Below are 21648 nucleotides of genomic sequence, written 5' to 3' on the forward strand. Positions count from 1 at the left end.
ACAATACAAAATACATTCTGGAGGTTTACATCTATAATCAAATAATAAATCTTATTCTAATCGCCCCTGCTAAAAAAAATTGCCATTTTTGCTGTCACCTGGTTATCTTGATCTGCTAGAAGGAAGGACACAGTAGCAATGGTTGAGTAGCAGAGGAGTATGTACTACAATAGAAACATTGGCAGCTTTCTTACACCAAGTGAGACCACTACTCCAGCTTACTCAGTACAGTGATACCTCGGGTTAAGTACTTAATTCGTTCCGGAGGTCCGCTCTTAACATGAAACTGTTCTTAACCTGAAGCACCACTTTAGCTAATGGGGCCTCCTGCTGCCGCCGTGCCGCCGGAGCACAATTTCTGTTCTCATCCTGAAGCAAAGTTCTTAACCTGAAGCACTATTTCTGGGTTAGCGGAGTCTGTAACCTGAAGCGTATGTAACCTGAAGCATTTGTAACCTGAAGTACCATTGTATTATCAAAACTGACTGGCTACAGCTCTCCGGGGAAGGCTCTCTCCCACACTTAACTGGAAGTGTCAGGGATTTAACCTTGGGCCTACTGCATGCTCTGACGTACAGTGGTGCCCCGCAAGACGAATGCCTCGCAAGACGGAAAACCCGCTAGACGAAAGGGTTTTCCGTTTTGGAGGTGCTTCGCAAAACGAATTTCCTATGGGCTTGCTTCGCAAGACGAAAATGTCTTGCGAGTTCCTGCGGGGGGTTTTCCCTCCCCCCCCTTTTTCCCAAGCCGCTAAGCCGCTTAGCAGCTGATCCTAAGCCGCTAAGCCGCTTAACAGCTGATCCGCTAAGCCGCTAAGCCGCTTATCAGCTGATCCGCTAAGCCCGCTAAGCCACTAATAGCGCTAAGCCGCTAATGGGCTTGCTTCGCAAGACGAAAAAACCGCAAGACGAAGAGACTCGCGGAACGGATTCTTTTCGTCTTGCGAGGCACCATTGTACTAGTCTTTGTTGTGGATTCCTGTTTGTAGCAACTGAAGACTTTCCAAGAATTTTTGTTTCAGGGCCTGCTAGTAAGCCAAGTCCTGACATTGTAATGTTGGCAGGTCTGTATACTGGATTTATTTATTTTTATTTTTTGGTTTTTTTAGTAGTCAAATGTCTTTTTAGATAGCATGTGGAGTTTCATATGCAGCCATGAATCAACTGTCTTCAGCCAAAGGAAGCAAGAGCAGCCGGTGGAATATTTCAAACAAAGAATCTTGAGGTTCATAATGTGTTCTGGCAAAATGAAATTTACACCCTTCATTACACCCCAATACCTCCAACATAGTGTGTAAAAGAATAGTGGAGAGGGAGAGTCCCTTTGACAGAACATCATAACGTAACCTAGGACTCAGCTAGATTGGTAAAGAAAAAGTGATTTATATGCATTGAATATATTGATATAATGTTGTACCACCAGATGGCATTATGGATTCCCATTTTTCTCTATCTGGTTGCCCTGTTTAAATTTACAGCATTTAACTGAAACACTTCTTTGGTGTGTCTAGATCCAGCCCAAGTGTTAATGTTATATAGTAGCAAATTTAGCTTCTGCTAAAACTATATATAAAAAAAAGAGAAACTAATGTTGAGTGTGAATGTGTGCAACGGAAGAAAAGATGGAATCAAACTCTGGTAATGCTAGGGGAGACAGTGTGAAATGTACATCTAAAATGTAAGAAGTACTGTATATGTTCTGGGAAAATAACTGGAAGTTAAATGATAAAAGGGAACAATGGGTGGCACATCCTGTGTGTGGCGTGTGAAATCTCCTAGCACCATTATCAGCAGCAATTGCACAAAAAATTCCCATCTGGCTACAACCTATAAGCAATGTTCTGACAAATGTTCCCCACTCCCCCAAAAAAGAAAAGTTGCCCCAAATGCTCCAGGCAAATTTATAGTGGGCCCTACTGAACACTTATTTCTTTCATGGCTCGCCAAATGCCAGAATTATTCATTAATCTCTGACTACAACAATCTCATAAGGATTCAACTCAGTCAGTATCTACAATGGCACAGATATGAAACATTTCTACCAAAATGAAATGAATGCATAAATTGGTGTGAAGTTTGGTCTAAAGGGCTGTCTTTTCTCCCGAAAAACACTTGGATGGGTTCACAAAATAATTCACCTTCACCTCGCTGTGAGAATGTAAATATTGTAGGAGACAACCCAGTGCAGTGTAGTGGTCAAAGAACAGGACAAAGACTAGGAAAATTCAGGTTTAGATCTCTTGGGCCAGTTATGCTCTCCCAGCATAACCTACCACACAGGGGTGCTGTGAGGATTCAATAGGGTGGAGCATGAAGAAACTTGTTAGCCATTCCGAACGCAATAAAAACACAATAAAATAAATTATAAAAACAGTGCCAGCACTAAAACAAATATTTTAAAAAATGGACGAATACTTTACTAAAAAGAAAAAACATACAAGTTTGATTTTTCTTCATAGTCAATGTTTTAATATATATCTTATACATTTTATACATTTATTTACATTTTTCTTTAGCTTTTTTCCTTTGTTGTTTTCATGTAAGCTTCTTCCTGTTCCAGGAATACATAATCGTGCTCAATTTCAAACCTGTTGGAAAGAAAGTGAGAAAAGTTAAATTAACCACCCATAGGCAGCATGTCCACAAAGATCAATTTTTAGGAATCAAACTCCCTCCTATGAGCCCAGGTCCATGAGTAGGGCTTTCATGGTTTCCTCATCCATTTCCACAACAAGAAGAAGCCACAAAAGGGCTGGTGGGAACCACAATATTCACATAATACAAGGTGAGAAGTTTGTCTTCTATGCCTTGTTACATACTCTTTAACCTTCTTCTCTCAGTCAAACGCCCCAAAGTGGGGGGAAAGGATGCCTTCTGGTATAGACATGCCCTATAAATTACGTTTAGGAATGTGAAGCGCCATTTGCTTCTTCGAGAGCTACAAAAAGTTTATTAACCTCGAATCCTGTGCTCCGTTAGAAGCCAGGAGGCCTAGGGATATCGATACTGCGAATCCACCGGATCCAGCGTGTTCCCGTCGCTATAAGGCCTCCTTCATTACCACCACCACGAGGAACTGTAGGAGGTGCAGTAGTACGTGCAGCAGCAGCAACTCGGGGCTGTCTTTGGACCCTATGAACAAGCAAGAGGAAAAAATGCTGTCACTTGTGAAACACGACAAAGCAATACAGGAAAACAAAAACATACCAATGGAGTAACTTAAGAAGAAGAGGAAGAACTTACCTCCTCAGTCCCTGCCTGCTGGGGCATCAGTTGCCTCCTTTAGGCAAATCTGGCCTCCATGTGGAGACTCAGTGGAGGATGGCAAAAGCATTCCATGACTCACCCCTGTGTAAAAAGGTAAAGGACCCCTCCCCTGGACGGTTAAGTCCCGTCAAAGGCGACTATGGGGTTGCGGCGCTCATCTCACTTTCAGGCCGAGGGACATGGCGTTTGTCCACAGACAGCTTTCCAGGTCATGTGGCCAGCATGACTAAACCATTTCTGGCACAAAAGAACACCGTGACAGAAGCCAGAGCACACAGAAACACCGTTTACCTTCCCGCCACTGCAATACCTATTTATCTGTTTGCGCTGGTGTGCCTTCAAACTGCTAGGTTGGCAGGAGCTAGGACAGAGCAATGGGAGCTCATTCCGTCGCACAGATTTGAACTGCTGACGTTCTGATTGGCAAACCCAAGAGGCTCACCCCCTGTGTACAGCTGCTCCAAGTGGTCGGAGGAATAATGGCATCTGGCTCAAGCATGAAGTTCCTACATACCTGCTTCACAACATGATGCTCCCCAGCTTGAAGCACTCAGCTTGTAAACTGAGCACTTTGTCCCCCACAGTTCTTCTCTGGCTCAGTAAACTTCTGGACATGTGTGCCACAACAATAACTACTCAGTAGATATATCAGGAGTCTGAGATGCCACTGAGCATGCTCATGACAGAAACCCAAGTGCCTTGGGCCTTGTGGTTTCCGGGGCTCCTGGACATCCCTACAGAATCCCTGCTGCTGCCATTCCAGTGCCCCAGGCATCAGGAAGGAATGGCCATTGCTCCCATTGCAGCAAGGTCGGTGAAAGGAAAGGGGCAGAATTCAGGAATTTACAGGTGTGGGAAAAGCAAATGGGAGAAGGAAATGGCATTTTGACCCATTCACACTCCCCATGATGTTATCAGAACTGCAACACAACTTCCACATACAGTCATACCTCGGGTTGAATACGCTTCGAGTTGAGCACATTCGAGTTGCGCTCCGTGCCAACCCGGAAGTAATGGAGCGCGTTACTTCCGGGTTCCGCCGCTTGCACATGCGCAGACGCTCAAAATGACATCACACGCATGCGCAGAATCAGCAAAAAGCGACATGCGCATGCGCAGACGTGCCGTCACTAGCATAGGCGCCGACTCCATGGGGCCTGAGGGGGCCCGAGCCCCCTCAAAAATTCGTTTGGGGGGGCTCTGTCCCCCCCAATAATTTAAGAAAATTATTAGGCACCTTGCCAAAAACCGCGCAGGGGACTCCGGCGTGCGCCTCCCAAAGTGACCGGGAGCTCCTGAGAAGGGGCGGGCAGGTCGGTCAGTCAGAGGAAGACCCCCAGCGGCGGGACTTTAGAAAGGAATGGAGCCGCGGGGCCAAGGAACGGCGTATTCGTCGCCGGCGAGGGACCGGGGTGAGGGGAGAATGGAGGGGATGGGAGTTCCCGCTGCCGGAGCGGGGCTTTTTTTCTGGGTTCGGCTAAGGTGACATTGGTAGGAGGGGGTGGCCGCCTCCCGGCGCGAAGCCTGGAGAGGGCAGGCCGGTTCTTGCATGCAAAAGCACCACTGCCATCCTGCCGCCAGTATGGACCCCGGTATGGGCCCCCCAATATTTTTTATAAGTCGGCGCCCCTGGTCGCTAGTTACGTTTGCTTCTAGATGTGAACAGGGCTCCGGAACAGATCCAGTTCGTATCTAGAGGTACCACTGTATTGGTACTGGGCCCAGAAAAATAAGATGTGTTGGAATATACGAATTGAGCTGAACCGAGTTCACCCATCGCAAATTTTGTTCATGGATCACGTAACACCAATAGCAAATACTGATGTCTCATAGTAACAGAAAGAAGCGCAGCTGCAATGCTGTAATGTACACAGACACACCGACAACTGTTGTTAAATTCAAAATTTCATCATTTTTTGGTACCAGCAATTCTACCCAGGCATTTCATGTTGACATGTGATTTTAGTAGGTGTAAATGTTTTTAAATGACTCATTTTATTTGTTATATTTTATTTTTGTGTATCTTGTTTTTAATGTTTGTATCTTATTGGTACTGTCTTGTAAAGCACTCAGAGGCATTTTGTTCGAGTAAGTGGTATACGTATTTTGTTAAGTAAAATAAAAAAATAATGTTAACTATTGAATCGATTTTGTTATAGTTGTGATGGCATATAATACCAAATGTAAAGGTAATTTCCAATGCCAGGTGATGGGAGTGTGGAGAGAGAGAGAGAGAGAGAGAGAGAGAGAGAGAGAGAGAGAGAGAGAGAGCTGGCTGTACTTGGAACAAGAAGTTCCCCTTTACAAATCCACACATAAAATTCCCAGAAAAATGGCATGGCATACAAACTGAAAGTTGTTCCTATAGAAATTATTAAACCAGAGTTAAAATAATGCCATCTGCTTAAGAGTTAGTGATTCCTTCCAACTCTATGATTCCATGATGAGATGTTTCAAGTGATGTTTAGCGCTCATGAACCACACTGAACTACAGTGGTACCTCGGGTTACAGACGCTTCAGGTTACAGACTTTGCTAACCCAGAAATAGCACCTCGGGTTAAGAACTTTACCTCAGGATGAGAACAGAAATTGCACGGCAGCAGCGTGGCGGCAGCAGGAGGCCCCATTAGCTAAAGTGGTACCTCAGATTAAGAACAGTTTCAGGTTAAGAACAGACCTCTGGAATGAATTAAGTTTTTAACCCGAGGTACCACTGTACTTGTCTCCAGTGGCAGATAAGCAAGGGCAGCAGAACGAACTCCCCCTGCCTTGTCTGCCTGAGGCTGCACTGCTTAAGCTGACAAAATGAGCACACCCCTGACCAGTCGCTGCCATGCCATTCAAACTCCTACTGCTGGCAGCAACTGCCTGCCTGGGCCCTCTGTGGCCAGGCCAATGCCTTGCTGAGATGTGAAGCGCCAGTGTCACCCCACCTGAGCCCCCCACTGACACCTCCTTGATTTATCTTCCCCATCTAAAATGGTCAGGCCTCCTTGCATTTTGAAAACATGTATAAAGACATGGTCAGAAAAAATTCTGAAATCACATGCCCTTGTCCTTTCAGAAGGAGCAGCGTCAAATCTTAGAGCCACTTCAAACATGATGAATCACTATTCCATGCAGGAGGAAATGGAAAAACTATTGGCAATTGCTGCTCACCTGACTACTTCATTCACTGCATGGTGTACAAGTGAGGTTAATGATTCACATTTTCCCAACCCATATAGGTAGTGAAGCAGATCCAGGAGACGTACACATAGTGTGCTGCACTCTGCTTGCACACTTCTCCCACATTATTTGAACATATTTGGAGCATCTCTTAGACGCATGCACTCCATCTCCCAAAGCTCCTGGGACTAAGGTCATTTGCAATTAGTGCCATTTTTAATAAACAAAGACACACAATTTAAAATATTTCCAGGTGAGTTCCCTTCCAGGCATTTTTAAGACACAAAGAGTAAAACATAAGCAGAGTATAAATGGGTTCAGGTTTTATGTGTTTCACCTGTTTCTGGGATAAAAATGCTATAAGGAAATAAGACACCACTATGCAGCCAGTTTTTCAGCCTGAAGAATGATACCTGATAGTGAATATACTAATCCAAACAGGGTTGGAACACACAAAGGGCCAAAGACTGAGGCCACCACAGAACCAATGTACAGTTTCACAGCCACTCTTTCAGTGGATAACATTCTCTGAATTTTAGTATAAAAAATAAAAATCTCGGGACCAGATTCAACTAAGCTATTCTGCTAATGGAAGCCAGTGCAAAGCTCTTACAAGTGCAAGAGGGCTTCTCCCACACACTTCCCCTCAAAGTGCTACCACATCATTACACCAGATTTCATTAGCATGGAAGAAATGCTTTTGAATTTGCATTTTTGAAACCCGCCATATTTTGAATTGGCTAGCCTTTTTTTTTTTTTTTTTTTGCTTTGCTTTGTATTTTGTATCCTATTGTATGCTCATAATTCAGCTCAAATGCTGATGGTAAAAAAAATGAGCCTCTTTTCGGTTTCATTGACTAATCTCAGCACAGCTAATTTCTCTCACCAAGGCAAACACACCAGCAAATAACAGATTCCTAAGCCACGCAAGAAATGTGTTTGCAGAAGCCCTGCTAATCGACCATTAAAACCACAGTCTCCCCAACATCTGTGTTACACACAAACACACAAGTTAAATTATAATTGCCTCTTATAGCCGCAGTGATGCGATTCCGCACATAAATTATAGTCTTTGCAATATTAAGAGTTGTACTCACATGGGCTGTAATGTGAACTCTACCTCCAACTCTTCCTGTGTCTAAAAAAAATAGGAAAAAGAATGACTCCTCCCTATACAAAATCTCCTTTTCTACATATCCATTGATAATTTTTTTTATTTTTGGCACTTTACCCTTCTCCCAGCTTGTAGAGTCAAGTAATGATTATGCCTCATTATCATAAGTATCATTTTATGTGTTCACAGTATTTCAGTATCAATGTAGACACTGTTTGGATGCTACAACCTTAGTTCCTTCCTGAAAACAGTCCCACTAGTTCTCCTCTCCTTTCAGGCCCATGAGGAGACAGGAAGCTTCCATTTCCAATTTTAAACAACCCAGTATTCCCCATGACATTCAAACTTGGGGGACTTTGATTTGTTTAAATTATGGTTAGTGAAATTAAACCAGGATCTGAATGTTCTCAAGCCATGGTTTAAACAATCCACAGATCCCAGAGTTCAGATGTCACAAGGAATACCAAGTTCTTCTAAATCAGGAACAATGTATTCCAATCTCCTCTGGTACACAAAATAAGTTAAGAGGGGGGTTAAGTAGACGTATAAACATAGCAGTAGACCATGGCTTTCCCTTACGTATGAGCTGAGCTAATGTAAGTTTACATTTGGAAAGTCACACTTGTGTATCTGAACATAATTCAATTATTCCTTCAGCTCCAGAAAGTGTGTTCTTGAAAAAGTTGATTCTAAAAGCAGTGAAGTAAAGTAGCAAGTACATCTCTTGTTTGTAACAATATGAAACACAATATTATTTTGTTTATCATACTCACTCTAAAGGATTCTAATACAATTAAGCTTTAGTGACTTATTTTATAGTTCCATAATTAATAATAAAAATAAATTAACTAGACAACCATGAATATATTGGATTTTCATTTTCCCCCACTGACAAGCTCCATGATTTTCAAGAACTTCTATGTTCTTTTCAGCCCAATTGTAATTTAAACTTTGAAGAGAGTTTAATTTTGAAAAGCCATTTAAGCAATAATTTGGCTATCAACATTATACATGAGCAAAATCAGCAAACAGGTTTACTCTTTAAAACGCACACAAATGACCAAATGTTGACAAAACTTAGTTTCTGAGTGCCAAAATTGCTGAGAAGTTCACACTTTTGGTCATTATCATATCAGCCTGGGTGCCCTGGAAATGTTATTTAAAAATCCACACATTAATCAAAATGCAATAAAGCGAGTATCTAATGAAGGGTGAAGTCCAATAATGCAATAATTACATGAATGCATGTAAGCATCTAGGCTCCCAGATAGGAAAATCCATCTACTTTGCTTTCTCATCTGGTCCTGCTGCTTCTACAATGCAGAGACCTAAACCATGGTTGGCATAGCACATCATCTGAACCCAGGGTTATGGTTAGACTCACTCCAGACAAACCACAAAGTTTGTTGGAGGGCTACATCCCTTGGTTTGTCTTGAGGAGATAAACCACGAGCCATGGCTTAGCTCACTGCAACTGCAGAACTAGAAGCTGAGCAAAGCGGACTTCCGGTTCCGGACGCGAGCAGTGAGGAAGCGCAGAAAGCTAGCTCTGAGCTTTCTGGGCGCTGTGGAAACGTGGGGGAGACGCAAGGGCGCAGCGTACCCCGAAACCTCAGGGGGGGAACCCTTGGGGGAGAGGCCGCCTGCAGCGCGGACGCGGTTGTTTCTACCTTCTCTGGAAGGACAGAGAGAACGCGAGAGAACGACGACCGCCAGCGCAAATTGGGAAGTGCCGACTCCACAGCGAAACGCCCGGAGCTTCAACTGCGAAAGCGTCGGAATTCCTTGGATATAAGAACGGGGTCTCCGGCGTATGGAAAGGTTTTTTTTTTTTGCCTGAAGTGCTTACTAGTTAAGTGCGCAGTTGATGTGAAGCCAGGAGACGCCTAGGTATTTTTTTACTTTCTGTTGGCCTTTTTGGGATTTTCCTCGGCAGTGGAGGTAAGATGGCGCAGAAAGAGAGTCGCAGGAGTGAGAAGGTTAGTAAACAGTCTGACTGAGTAAACTAGAGCCGAACTGACAATAAATACGGGCCATAACGATTCTTTTTATTGACTTTATTAAACTTTATTATATAAGCAAAACGCCAAACCTGGGACATAGACTGTGACTAACGCCTTTTTCAAGTCCTTCGGAGAGGCTCCATTTTGATTATGTTACTGAACCTCTTTGATTTTTATTTCCAACGCTACCCACTTCCTTGAGGATATATATACAGACAACGCGAGCTGAATTAATCTGTATAGAGCCCTCTCTCACGTTTGAGTCTAAGTTGCGACGGGAATGAGGAGAGAGTAGGTAACTCTGAGAGGGAGCCTAAATCGCAATTAGGATTGCTACGGTGACTACCACAGTGACTGCAATTGCATGGCGAGAAGAATATATGGAATGTAAAGTGCTTAAGGTGCTTGAAGATCCTGAAATGCCGGGAGTAAATTAACCAGGACTATATCTGACTGTATTGGGTAAGAAGCGGGGCAGGACAATCACGTGCTCAAGAGTTACCCTCCCCCCCTCTGCTTTTGATTTTTTTTTTCTTCCCTCCCCCCCTCCTACTGGGTGCTGGGCGCGTCGCAGGTGAGGGTGGGTAAAGGACTTGGAAAGGACTGAGAGAAGCAAAAGAAAAGGTGAAGACCTGGAGCGGATTAATTGATACTTTTGGACTGATATCTTCCCAGCGGCTTTCCTTTTCCTCCTACCCAAGAAAGCATATTGAGAGACTGTGGTCATCGGCGGTCACCGAGGGTTTATACGAGTTTATACGTGTTTATACGTGTCTTTGTGTTCATGAGTTTATATGAAGGGATATAAGATATAGTAAGATCAGACATAATATATACTGCCCCCGGTGGACGCTCTTTGAAAGGAAAGGAGGAAAGATTAGAAGATTAGAAGTACGGAAGATAATGATGGGGAAGGAAGGGAAGGACCAAAAAAAAACGGGTGGGACTCCAGGGGAAAGAAAGACATCGCGTCAGGAGGAGATTAAAGACCTAGATAGCTTATGGATTAAAATAAAGGAAGAATTTAAACAAAACGAAACATATATGGAAAATAAGCTAGGGGACATGCAAGACTTGATTGATAAAAAAATAGAGGAAGCAGTAGGAGAGCTCTCATCAAAAATTCAAGATTTGTCAGTAAAATCTAAGATGATTGAAGAGTCTAATAAGAAACTTCAGAAAGAACTGAGAGAACAGAAAAGAGAAACAGGGAGGATGAGGGAAGAGTTGGGGGAATTAAATAAAGCACAGGACAGGATCTGGGACAACCTTGCCATGGCCGACATGCGACAAAAGCAGCTCCATTTGAAATTTAGAGGCGTGGCAGAAGAGAGAAATGAGGATGTTAGAAAGAAAATGATTAAAGAGCTCTCTAAATGGCTGGGTTTAGAAGAGGAAGAGATAGCTTTAACGATTGACAGTGCATTTAGAATGTCTAGGCCACAGCATCTAAAAATTAACAAATTCTTGGGAGACTGTTTGGTGATATTTAATTCCTTAGAAATGAGAAATCTAATTTTAAGGACGAGTTACCGCAACAAACTCAGAATTGAAGGCAGGCCCATTATCATCTACAAAGAGATACCAATTAGATTATTAAGGAAAAGAGAGGGCTACAGGCAAGTGGTTGCCGCCTTAAAGAGAAATGGAATACAATTTAGATGGGAGTTCCCTGAGGGGGTTACTTTCTTCTATAAAGATAAGAAATTTAAATTAACGGACATACAAGAAACAGAGAAGTTTCTGAGAAGATATGAAAAAGAGTTAGGAAGGACTGAATATAGAGTGCGAAGTAAAGAAGAGGTGACAGGGAATGGGCGAGAAGGAAAGGAAGGGAGGGAGGGAAGCGTGAAAGACCAAGGAGAAAGGGGGTTAAACTCAGGAGACGAAGATGAAGAAACCGCAGTGGGAGGAGAGGCGGTTGAAGAGGAGGGGCTCCTAGGAAATAAAGGCGTCGGTTTTTAACTGGAGTTTTGATTTGAGGTAAAGTAGTTAGAGAACTAAGACAATACTGGACACTCTAAAACTTTTATCATGGAATGTGAATGGGTTAAATGAGAAAATTAAAAGGAATAAAATTCAAAAAGCTTTGAGAAATAAGAAATATGATGTAATTTGTTTTCAGGAAACCCATATCGCTAAGAGACATAGACACATTTTAGTGAATAAAAAACTGGGAGTAGAATTTGTAAACTCGGATGTAAACAAAAAAAAAGGAGTGGTAATTTACGCCAAAGAAAGGTGGGAACCAAAACAAATTTGCAAGGATGAGGAGGGCAGAATATTAGGTATCCAATTAAATTTTCGAGGGGAAAGAATTAACGTAGTGTCGGTCTACGCACCAAATACAAAAAGAACTGAGTTTTTCGGAAAATTAGAAAGTATGTTGTTAGAATTAGAACCTTATAAGTTAATCTTATTGGGAGATTGGAACGGGGTCCCAACTCCGAGTATAGACAGAAGTGAAAATCAGAGGAATGCAAATAGGGGGAAGCTCCCTAACTCATTTAATGAGTTAGTGGAAAATCTAGACCTAATCGACATCTGGAGGTACCGGAATCCCACTACAAAACAATTCACCCATTATTCAGAGCCCCACCAGAGTTGGGGCAGGATTGACCAGATATGGGTGACTAGGGCCATGGTATGGAGAGTTAAGAGATGTGAGATATTACCCAGAACCCTGTCAGATCACTGCCCCTTGGCCCTGGAAATTAAAAACGAATTGAAAGGGCAGCTAAGGTGGAGGATGAATGAATATTTATTTGAAAATGAGGAAGTATTGGACATGGCAAAAAAAACTTTGAGAGAGTACTGGGAGATGAACCTGAATAGAGATACCCCAATAGAGTTGGTATGGGATGCCGGTAAGGCTGTCCTAAGGGGTTTTCTAATACAGCAAAACAGCTATAGAAAGAAGTTAAGGGAGAAAAAGAAGGAAGATATCTTGGCACAATTGAGGGATTATGAAAGAAAACTTGCTCTGGACCCGACAGATGAAAGGATCAATCAAACGGTGAGGGTGCTGCAGTCCCAATACTCAGCCATTTTGAATCAAGAAGTAGAACAGAAAATTAAATTTACGAGACAAAAATATTTTGAGTCGGCCAACAAAATGGGGAAGTTACTTGCATGGCAGCTTAGGAAAAGAAAGAAACAAAATGTGATTAATAAACTTATTATAGACGAAAGGGTGATAGAAGATTCAGAGGAAATTGAAAATAGATTTGTTACTTTCTTTGAAAAGCTGTACGAAAAAGGAGAAGAGAGTAGTGTAGAAATAGAGAATTATTTAAACCAAGAAGAAAGGAAATTCTTTACGGAAGAGGACTGCATGCAACTAAACAAAGTGGTTTCTGTAAAAGAGGTCCGGGATGCTATCAATAAGATGAAAAACGGGAAGTCTCCAGGTCCGGACGGTCTGCCTGCAAAATATTATAAAAAACTGATAGACTTGTTAGCTCCGGCCTTAACGGAGGTAATAAATAACACTCTTCAAGAAGGAAGAATACCTAGCTCCTGGAAGGAGGCGTATATTACGTTAGTCCCTAAGACTGAAAATGAAAAGACAGACATAACAAATTATAGGCCAATCTCTCTCTTAAACTGTGACTATAAGATCTTTGGTGATATTATGGCAAGCAGACTTAAAAAACTATTAAATAGATATATACATAGAGACCAAGTGGGATTCCTACCGGGTAGGCAATTGAGAGACAACGTCCGATATGTATTGGACATCATGGAGTATTTGGAGGCTAGACCAGACGTGCCAGCGGCCCTTATTTTTGTCGATGCAGAAAAAGCCTTCGACCGTGTATCCTGGGAATTTCTGCTACAAAAACTTGATAAGGTGGGTATAAGGGGTTCTTATTTGAAGGGTATTAGGGCAATCTATACTGAGCAACAAGCTAGGCTGATCATCAATAATAATTTGACTAAATACTTTCCGATTAGGAAAGGTACAAGACAGGGTTGCCCCCTGTCACCTTTATTGTTTATTTTAGTGTTAGAAACAGCCGTAAATAAAATAAGAGCGACCCCGGATATCAAGGGAGTAAGAATTGGAGAGAAAGAATACAAATTAAAAGCCTACGCAGATGATCTGGTCTTTTTCTTTGAGAACCCATTAGAAACCACCAACAGAGCGATAGAACTCTTGGAAGATTTTGGTAAACTATCCGGATTCAAACTAAATAGGGGAAAAACTAAAATATTAACAAAGAACTTGACAATACAAGAAAGATCACAGCTAGAACAACAGGTGGATATTAAAGTAGTAAATAAGGTGAAATATTTGGGAATTTGGTTGTCCCCAAAGAACATTAATTTGGTAGAGGACAATTATAACAAACTGTGGAAGGAAATTAAGAAAGATATGAACACCTGGCGTAGACTGAACTTATCCTGGACCGGGAGGATGGAATCGATTAAGATGTGTGTCCTCCCGAGACTGCTATTCCTGTTTCAGAGTTTACCAATTATAAAAGGTACCACCTGCTTTAAAAACTGGCAAAGGATCTTGACCAAATATATTTGGCAAGAGAAGAAACCCAGGGTGAAACTTAAATATCTGATAGATTCCAGGGAAAGAGGAGGTTTTGGTGTACCAAATTTAAGGCTCTATTATGAGGCGGCATGCCTACTCTGGATAAAGGAATGGGCCACCCTGAATGACACTGACTTATTAGATTTGGAAGGATTTGATTTAAGATTTGGGTGGCATGCCTACCTCTGGCAGGGAAAAGATAAAGTCCACAGAGGATTTTATAATCATATTGTTAGAGGATCACTCATAGAAGTTTGGAATAGGAGGAAAAATGTGATTGAACAATACACCCCCTGGTGGCTATCACCCGTGGATATTATTAAAATAAAGAAATCAAATATGATAGGTAAAAGGTGGACGTATGAGGATCTTTTAACTAAATCAGAAGAAGGGTGGAAGTTAAAATCACAGGATGAATTGAAAGAGAAAATTAAGGATTGGTATCACCTACATCAAGTTAACGCAATATGGAGGGAGCATAAGAGAATAGGTATGGGAGAAAATAAATCTAGATTTCAAGTGGAGATTATGGAGAGTAATAACAAACTATTATCTAAAATGTATAGGCAATTGCTGGAAAGTGAAAACAAGGAAGTGATGATCAAAGAGGTAATGATTAAATGGAATAAAGATCTAGGATATGAGATAGGATATGACAAATGGCAAACATTATGGAAGAAAGGTATGAAATTTACCGTATGTGCTGACCTATGTGAGAATTTGTATAAGATGATGTATCGCTGGTACCTGACCCCGGCAAGACTAGGGAAAATGTATAGAACAATAGATAACACTTGCTGGAGGTGTAAAGATAAGGTGGGGACTTTCTTTCATATTTGGTGGACCTGTGAGAAAGTGAAGGGTTTCTGGGGACAAATTCACGAGGAGCTAAAGAAAATTCTAAAGTATAATTTTCCCAAGAAACCCGAAGCGTTCTTACTAGGGATGGTTGGGGAGGAAATAAAAAAGACAGATCAGATTTTTTTCCAGTATGCTGCCACTGCTGCGAGAATATTAATAGCAAAGAAATGGAAATCCCCAGAAATACCAACAATAAGAGAGTGGCAGGAGAAAGTGTATCAATACTTGGACCTGGCGAGACTTACCCAATATGTTAGGCGGGATAGCTCGAGTAAAAAGATTGAAGATTGGTCTAAATTCATAAGTTATCTTGAGACTAATTTGAGAATTAATAACTTAACAGTAGACGACGGTTAACTTCTACGACATGTAAAGAAAAATGAAAATAACTGCAGAAGAATAATATAGAATACTTAATCCAAAGCTGAGGTTAATGGAAGTCAAATGTGTGTAAGGGTATGATTGGAATTTTTCTTTTGTATAGTGTTTTTTTTCTCTATTACTTCGAGGTGTGTATGTTTTAATGTGCTGTTTGTACTATTTTATATGGTACAATTTTTCTTTGTATGTGTAAGTATATGTGATTGTAATAAAGCTTTAAAAAAAAAAAAAAAAAAGAAGCTGAGCAAAGCAAGAGTAATGTCCTTTAAGCAACAGTTTGACTTAGTGCTCCATGGAAACTGAGCCAATATGTCACAGGCATGCAGTTGTTTCACTGTATATTTCTCAGTGTAACTTCACCACTCACCGCTGGATTCAAGTTGAAGTTCACACGACTAGTTCGCCCAGTTTGCAGTTTACCGACATCAAAGAGAACTGTGAAAAGGTGGTCATCTTTGGTGAATGTATCTTCATCACAGACTTTTAGCTCCAGAATATTCTAGTAATAGAAACACATTGTGATAATAATTCTTTTTAGAAAACTGTATTGTGAGTTTCAAAGAAATGACAAATGAACTATGCAGGCTAGCATATGCAAGTTCTGTTTCTTTGGGTCCATGAGGGATATGTAAATAAAGCAGCCTATCCTTCTGATGCCTCACTCCTAAAACTTATAGGAGTGATGTAGCCCTCCAACAAACTTTGTGGTTTGTCTAGAGTGAGTCAAACCATAAGCTGTGTTTTAAGATGTCAACTCCAAATATCATCCATTTGGGAGGTAAATTTGATCCCTATCTGGGGCAACTCATTCCCATGGAGAAATTCACGTATGTTCTTTGCTGCTCTCTTTTCAGAAGCAGATAAAATTATTTTGGAGACTGCTATTTTTCTATTGTTCTATATAATTTTCAGCTGTGCTTTTATATTGTTTTAACAATGCATTTGCTTTTATTTCGCTCTGTAAACTGCCTTGTGAAGATTGCTATTGTAAGACAGTCTGTAAGCTTATTTTAGTTTTGTTTAAAAGCATTTATAAATGTAAACTTGAAAAAATGAATGAAATTCTTAATTTTAATCAGCAGTGTTGCACACTTTGGGAGTTCATCTTATGTAGGGGGGATTACTAAAGGTAAATGGCCACATTTTGCCTGCATACTGCTTAAATTATTATTATTTTTAATGCTTTGGGTCACTATGCTCATTCAGGGTGGAATCCATTTGGTTCCCTTGTGAGATGTTGCATTGTGGACTGCTCCTGCTCAGGCTTCCAGCCAGCCAGCTCTGCTTTCTTCCAGGGTATTCCATTCCATTCCATTACCCCTCTATCCCAATTTTCTCAACCCCCCACCTGACAGTTGGTATTCCATGTCTGCTGAGCATGATCAGTCTTTACTACACTGTTTTGTGGTGGGTTCCCTGTCCATCCGTCCCCACACACACACATAGGTTTTTTCACTAAATATATTTTGGGGTTTCTGCAACCCTTTGAGTTCCTCCAAACCCACTGCCACTTCCCTCTTGCATGCAGATGTTGTCCCAGACTCAGAGAATGAGTTTGGGAATAGTATATAAGATTCATTTGTTAACAGAACCTAATTAGAATGACCAACATGGGGGAAAATACACATGGTCTCACCTTTACGCGGCTGTCAATCCTGTAGCAAAAGGATTGATTCCACACTGGATTTTTACTGTTGGAAACAGTTATGGTCCGGACTTTTTCACTTGTAGCAGTTGGCAAGGATAGACACACGTAGCAATCAGATTCAGTAACTATAGAAGAAGATGATAAATTATATAGGAGTCCTTCAACGCTGAAACAGATAGGGCATTACTAAGGCCTCGTTTGCATTATAAATTTACAGCAGTATCATACCACTTTAACCAGTCATGGTTTCCCCCCCCCCCCAAAAAAGTAGAGTTTGTTAAGAGACCCATATTCCTCTCCCAGGGCTACAGTATAGTTTCCTGGGAGGAGGGACTGTCTGTTAAACCACTTAGGGAATTGTAGGTCTGTGCGGGCAATAGGGAAGGGTGCTGGAGTCTGACTCAGGGGATGAGGGGTAGTGTTTGGTGGGGATCGGTACCAGCCAGGAGGCAAGAATCAGAGGCAGACGGCAAGCTTCAGAGCTAGAGGAAGAGGAGGAAAAGGCAGGCCAGGCAAGTGAAGGGTTGGGTGCTTCCCCACCCTCCCCTGCACCACTGTCTCCCAGAATTAGGAAGGAACTGAAAAGGGATGTGCAAAGGAAGTTTCCAAGCAGGCACCATCATGGGCTGCATGCAGACAGCCCAATGGCAGGGAGGTACATAAACTGGTGGGGAGGGCTGGCCCTGTTTCCACAACTGCTCCATAGAGCACAGACCTGGAAATAGCTGCCTAACCATTCAGTAGCATAGCGTGGGTTGCCAGTGTCCAGGGCTGCGCAGAGGAGAGAGCAGGAGGGAGGGAAATGGAGGAAGTTAGCATGCACATTCAACTGTCTAACAGCATCCACATCACCCGGGAGATCGCAGCAACAGAGATGAGAAAATAAGAGTCATTCCATTGACTGGAAAGGCCACTTCCTGGAAAAGCAGCTTTCAACAGAGCCCGGCATCAGAAGTGCACAGCTGTATTGAGGCAGCTCTGGGTGTTGAAATTTTGTGGCCCTAATAATTTTGAGCCTGAGACAACTGCCCTTGTGCCATCCCCATGCTACACCACTGTAGCTCTGAGCCCAGCTTTGGCTGGGGAGGGCGGGATATAAATAAATTATTATTATTATTATTATTATTATTATTATTATTATTATTATTACTACTACTACTACTACTACTACTACTATTGGTGTGTGTAGATATCCACAGCTGTAGAAGTGACTGTGTTATCTTTGACAACAGATATTTAACTATCTGCCTTATGTATTCCTTGTATTCCTTTGGCTGAGAAGCACCCCTGACAGAGAGAATCAAGGCCTTCTGGGGTATTAAGGCTGTGAGCCCCTCCATCATAGGTTCAGGTTGTATATATGTGTAAATAAACCATATATCATAAAGACACCACAGTCACCGCTGTCCATTATTCTGAAGAAACCAAACCTTGGGTAATCTCAGACCACACAGAGATTGGGGTGGCATGTAACAATAATGTCCAAACTAGCCAAAATTCCAGTGTCCTTAAATCTTATTATATACAGTAAATAATATATACTGTTTATATAGTTATTATATACAATCAGTATTATATACTTTTTGCCAAAGGTTTAAAAATACCTGTTCATAAAGGGCTTGAAAGAATCCACCTGTACCATTTGTCTCAATCTTTAGGTCTCTCTCTTACATAATTGCAGCTTCCTATTACATCACCTCTTTCCTAATCATTTTGTCATCACTAGCCAGCACTTAAGAGCTTTGCATTTTTACATGTACAAGAAAAGACATTTTGCAGAGTGTTGAACTCGTATGTGTCCAGTGACTGGTAATTAATTGCCATGTAGCAATGTAAGTCAACAATAATGAATCACTTGGCGGCTGCAATCTTCAAAGGAGTCACACTCGTTTAGCATTGTCTTGAATATGTAATACCTTGGGTGTTAATTTAAAAAGCCACATCCCCACCCTTCTATCCCACTTAATGCTCATCGGCATGGATCCAAAAACAAGAAAGCTCAGAGAAGGAAATAATCCTCTTGCCTCCACCTGCCTTACCCCATAGCCAGCTGTGCCCCTAAAATCCTCTGGTGGGTTGTGGGCCTTCATAAACAATGCAGGCTGGAGCACAAGAAGCTGGTGGGAGGGAGGGAGGAAAGGGATGAGAAACTTTTCTCCCATGAACTTCCTTAAGTTAACTGGAGGGCTCCAGGCTGGGAAAGGCTGCCATAAGACAATAACAAATTGGCTTATTGGGAAGGGGGGAGCATTCGGATGTGAGGAAACAGGAAGCCAAGCTTATTTGTGGTTTCCTAATTTGTTTCTCCCATTCATTCCTGGTGAGCAGCAAAATGGGAATGATCACGGAGCATGTAGCAGCATGCTGCTGACACACAAGAAGAACCACAATGAACCAGAAAACTGGGCTTGGTCATTATGACATGTGAGCATGACCACTGAAGTCCAAAAGTGGGGTGGGGGTAGAAGGCTTTATCCCATGAAGCAAGGAGGAGCAGGAATGTGGGACTAGAGGATGAAAACTCAATATTCCTACTTGAGCATAGTGAAACCATTGGTCAAAGCAGATCACCTTCTCCTTCGCCCTGTGGGTGGCAGGATTAGGAAATCAAACGTTGCCTTTGGATCCTGTGTTGCTGCCAAATGACACAACTGCCGTCCCCGTGTAACAATATATGAAACAGCAATGTTAAGATGTTTCATGTTTCTGTAATGCCACAGAGTGGCAATTGACTCATTGTAACAATTAATAAGTCATTACTTGACTTATTCCTATAAGCAGGAAGCAAAGTGTGGTGGAGTCACTGGGGCACATACTGTATCATGTTCCTAATAGCTATGAAGTATTCTGCCTGTCGGACAACATATCTGTCTGCCCCAGGTGTCTAAAATGAAAGGAAGTCACAAAGATAACCGGGGCCAAACATTTGCAACGTAACCAGAAATAACTTGTTTTCTACATATAACCCTAGAAGACAAACCTTTCCATAAGGAACCATATTTTGAGGATCGGGTGGTGGGGAGCCATTAAAACTAAGGATGCTTTTTCCATGGGACTTCATATATTTAGGTTTTGTTTTGTTTCAATGGAGTTGTTTTTAAAGGACTCCCTTGACAATCAAACATTATTCAGAAAGGATGGATGAGAATTGTCATTTGAGGGTTCATGGAATCTGGTGGACAGTGTGGATTTCTTTTGCAATGATAACTGTGGTATGGAACTGGGGTGTGCACCAACCACAAGATTCAGTTCACAACCTGATTTGGTACTTCAGACAACAAGCTTGATTTGTTCTGAAGCACTTTGGTGTCAAATACAAATCCTGATTTTGGAAGAAGAAGAAGAAAATGAAGCATCATGGCCTTCCTATTCACTAAATTCCAACCCACTGCTCCCTCCATTGGTGGAGTAGGAGTAGAGGCAGCAGCAACTTCTGGCGGGATCTCACCAAAACCTCACGAGACCTCACGGTGTGCACAGAATCTCATAAGATTTTGGTGAGAAGCTGCCACTGTGCAAGCTTTGTAAGGGAAGTGGCAGTGTGGGCAGAATTCTACCCCTGTGTAAGGTCAAGTAGAAAGTATCTTTCAGATGACCCTGGTGGTCTATCTTGACTCAATCCATGTTCCTCCTTCATCATATAGATGCCAGCAGGATCTTGAGGGATCATGACAAGTCTTCTCTTGCCGATAGACCGACTCCAGAAATAAGGGAACCCTTTGCAGACATTGCATGAAGACTGAATGCTCAATTTACCAAAGCAGTAGCAACTTCAACAATAGTGTTATACATTTTGGGGACCCCAAAAACCCTAGAAATTAATAAATGGTAAAATTTTCATTATCTGGAGTACTGAAGCAAAGATTGCAGGCCAGTGGAAAAATACAAGCTAAGCTTCCTTTCCTGGGATAGAGGCATTAACATGACAAAAGGTTTTTAATCTGTTGGGAGCCACCCAGAGTGGCTGGGGAAACCCAGCCAGATGGGCGGGGTATGTATAAATAAATAAATAAATAAATAAATAAATAAATAAATAAATAAATAAATAAATTGCCCATCTAAGAGGAATCTTGGGCCTGGGCAGACAGAAGATTGCCAGGGTAACTGGGTGTGAGATGACAAGAAAAGGGTGTCTTTAGAAAGATGTGCTGGGAAGAAGGGGGAGGAAAAAAGACAGAGATCCATCTTGGGCAGGATGGCTGAAGGCTGGCAGGCTGGGAGAGATGCTTTTGACTCCTGTTCAAGCCCTACTTGAAATGACCATGCTGTAAGATCTGGACTCTCTCCATGCAGACTGATGTTGTAAATATGTGAATAAACCATATTTCTTAAAGCTATGACAGTCTCTGCCACAACTTCAATTCTCCTGGAGTGGATTTTTCTGTGAAAAGGCTTGAGAGCTCTACTGTGCTACTAATCACAAATTTCCAGTTTGATCATGTGCACAAAGGCATCCTGTTCCTTAATTCTTAGCATATGGCTAAGTGGGACACATTTCTGTTTACTCTGCATACAGTGCGCTCCCACCACTGGTTTGGGAAGCAGGGTGCACACAACATTAGCCCCAATCCATACATATCCTGTATCTATCCTGGCATTTCTTATGCAGTGTTGTATTTTGATGCATTTCCCCCCCAAAAACCAGCTTCAATCTGGA

The 21648-nt window shown here is 41.9% G+C and overlaps 1 protein-coding gene across 1 annotated transcript in view; it reads right to left on the reverse strand.

Annotated features, from left to right (window-relative positions):
• Positions 1-21648, reverse strand: part of LOC308594845 (cytosolic phospholipase A2 epsilon-like) — a 54235-nt gene that overhangs the window by 20007 nt on the left and 12580 nt on the right. Inside the window, exons 4-6 of the mRNA XM_081208286.1 lie at positions 16980-17116; positions 15711-15842; positions 7533-7573 (exon numbers count right to left, since the gene is read on the reverse strand). Of these exons, the coding sequence (XP_081064412.1) occupies positions 7533-7573; positions 15711-15842; positions 16980-17116 (310 nt within the window). The remainder of the gene's footprint in view (positions 1-7532; positions 7574-15710; positions 15843-16979; positions 17117-21648) is intronic.

Source organism: Podarcis bocagei, assembly GCF_964188305.1.
Source record: "Podarcis bocagei genome assembly, chromosome: 1".
In the NCBI taxonomy this organism is placed as follows: domain Eukaryota; kingdom Metazoa; phylum Chordata; class Lepidosauria; order Squamata; family Lacertidae; genus Podarcis; species Podarcis bocagei.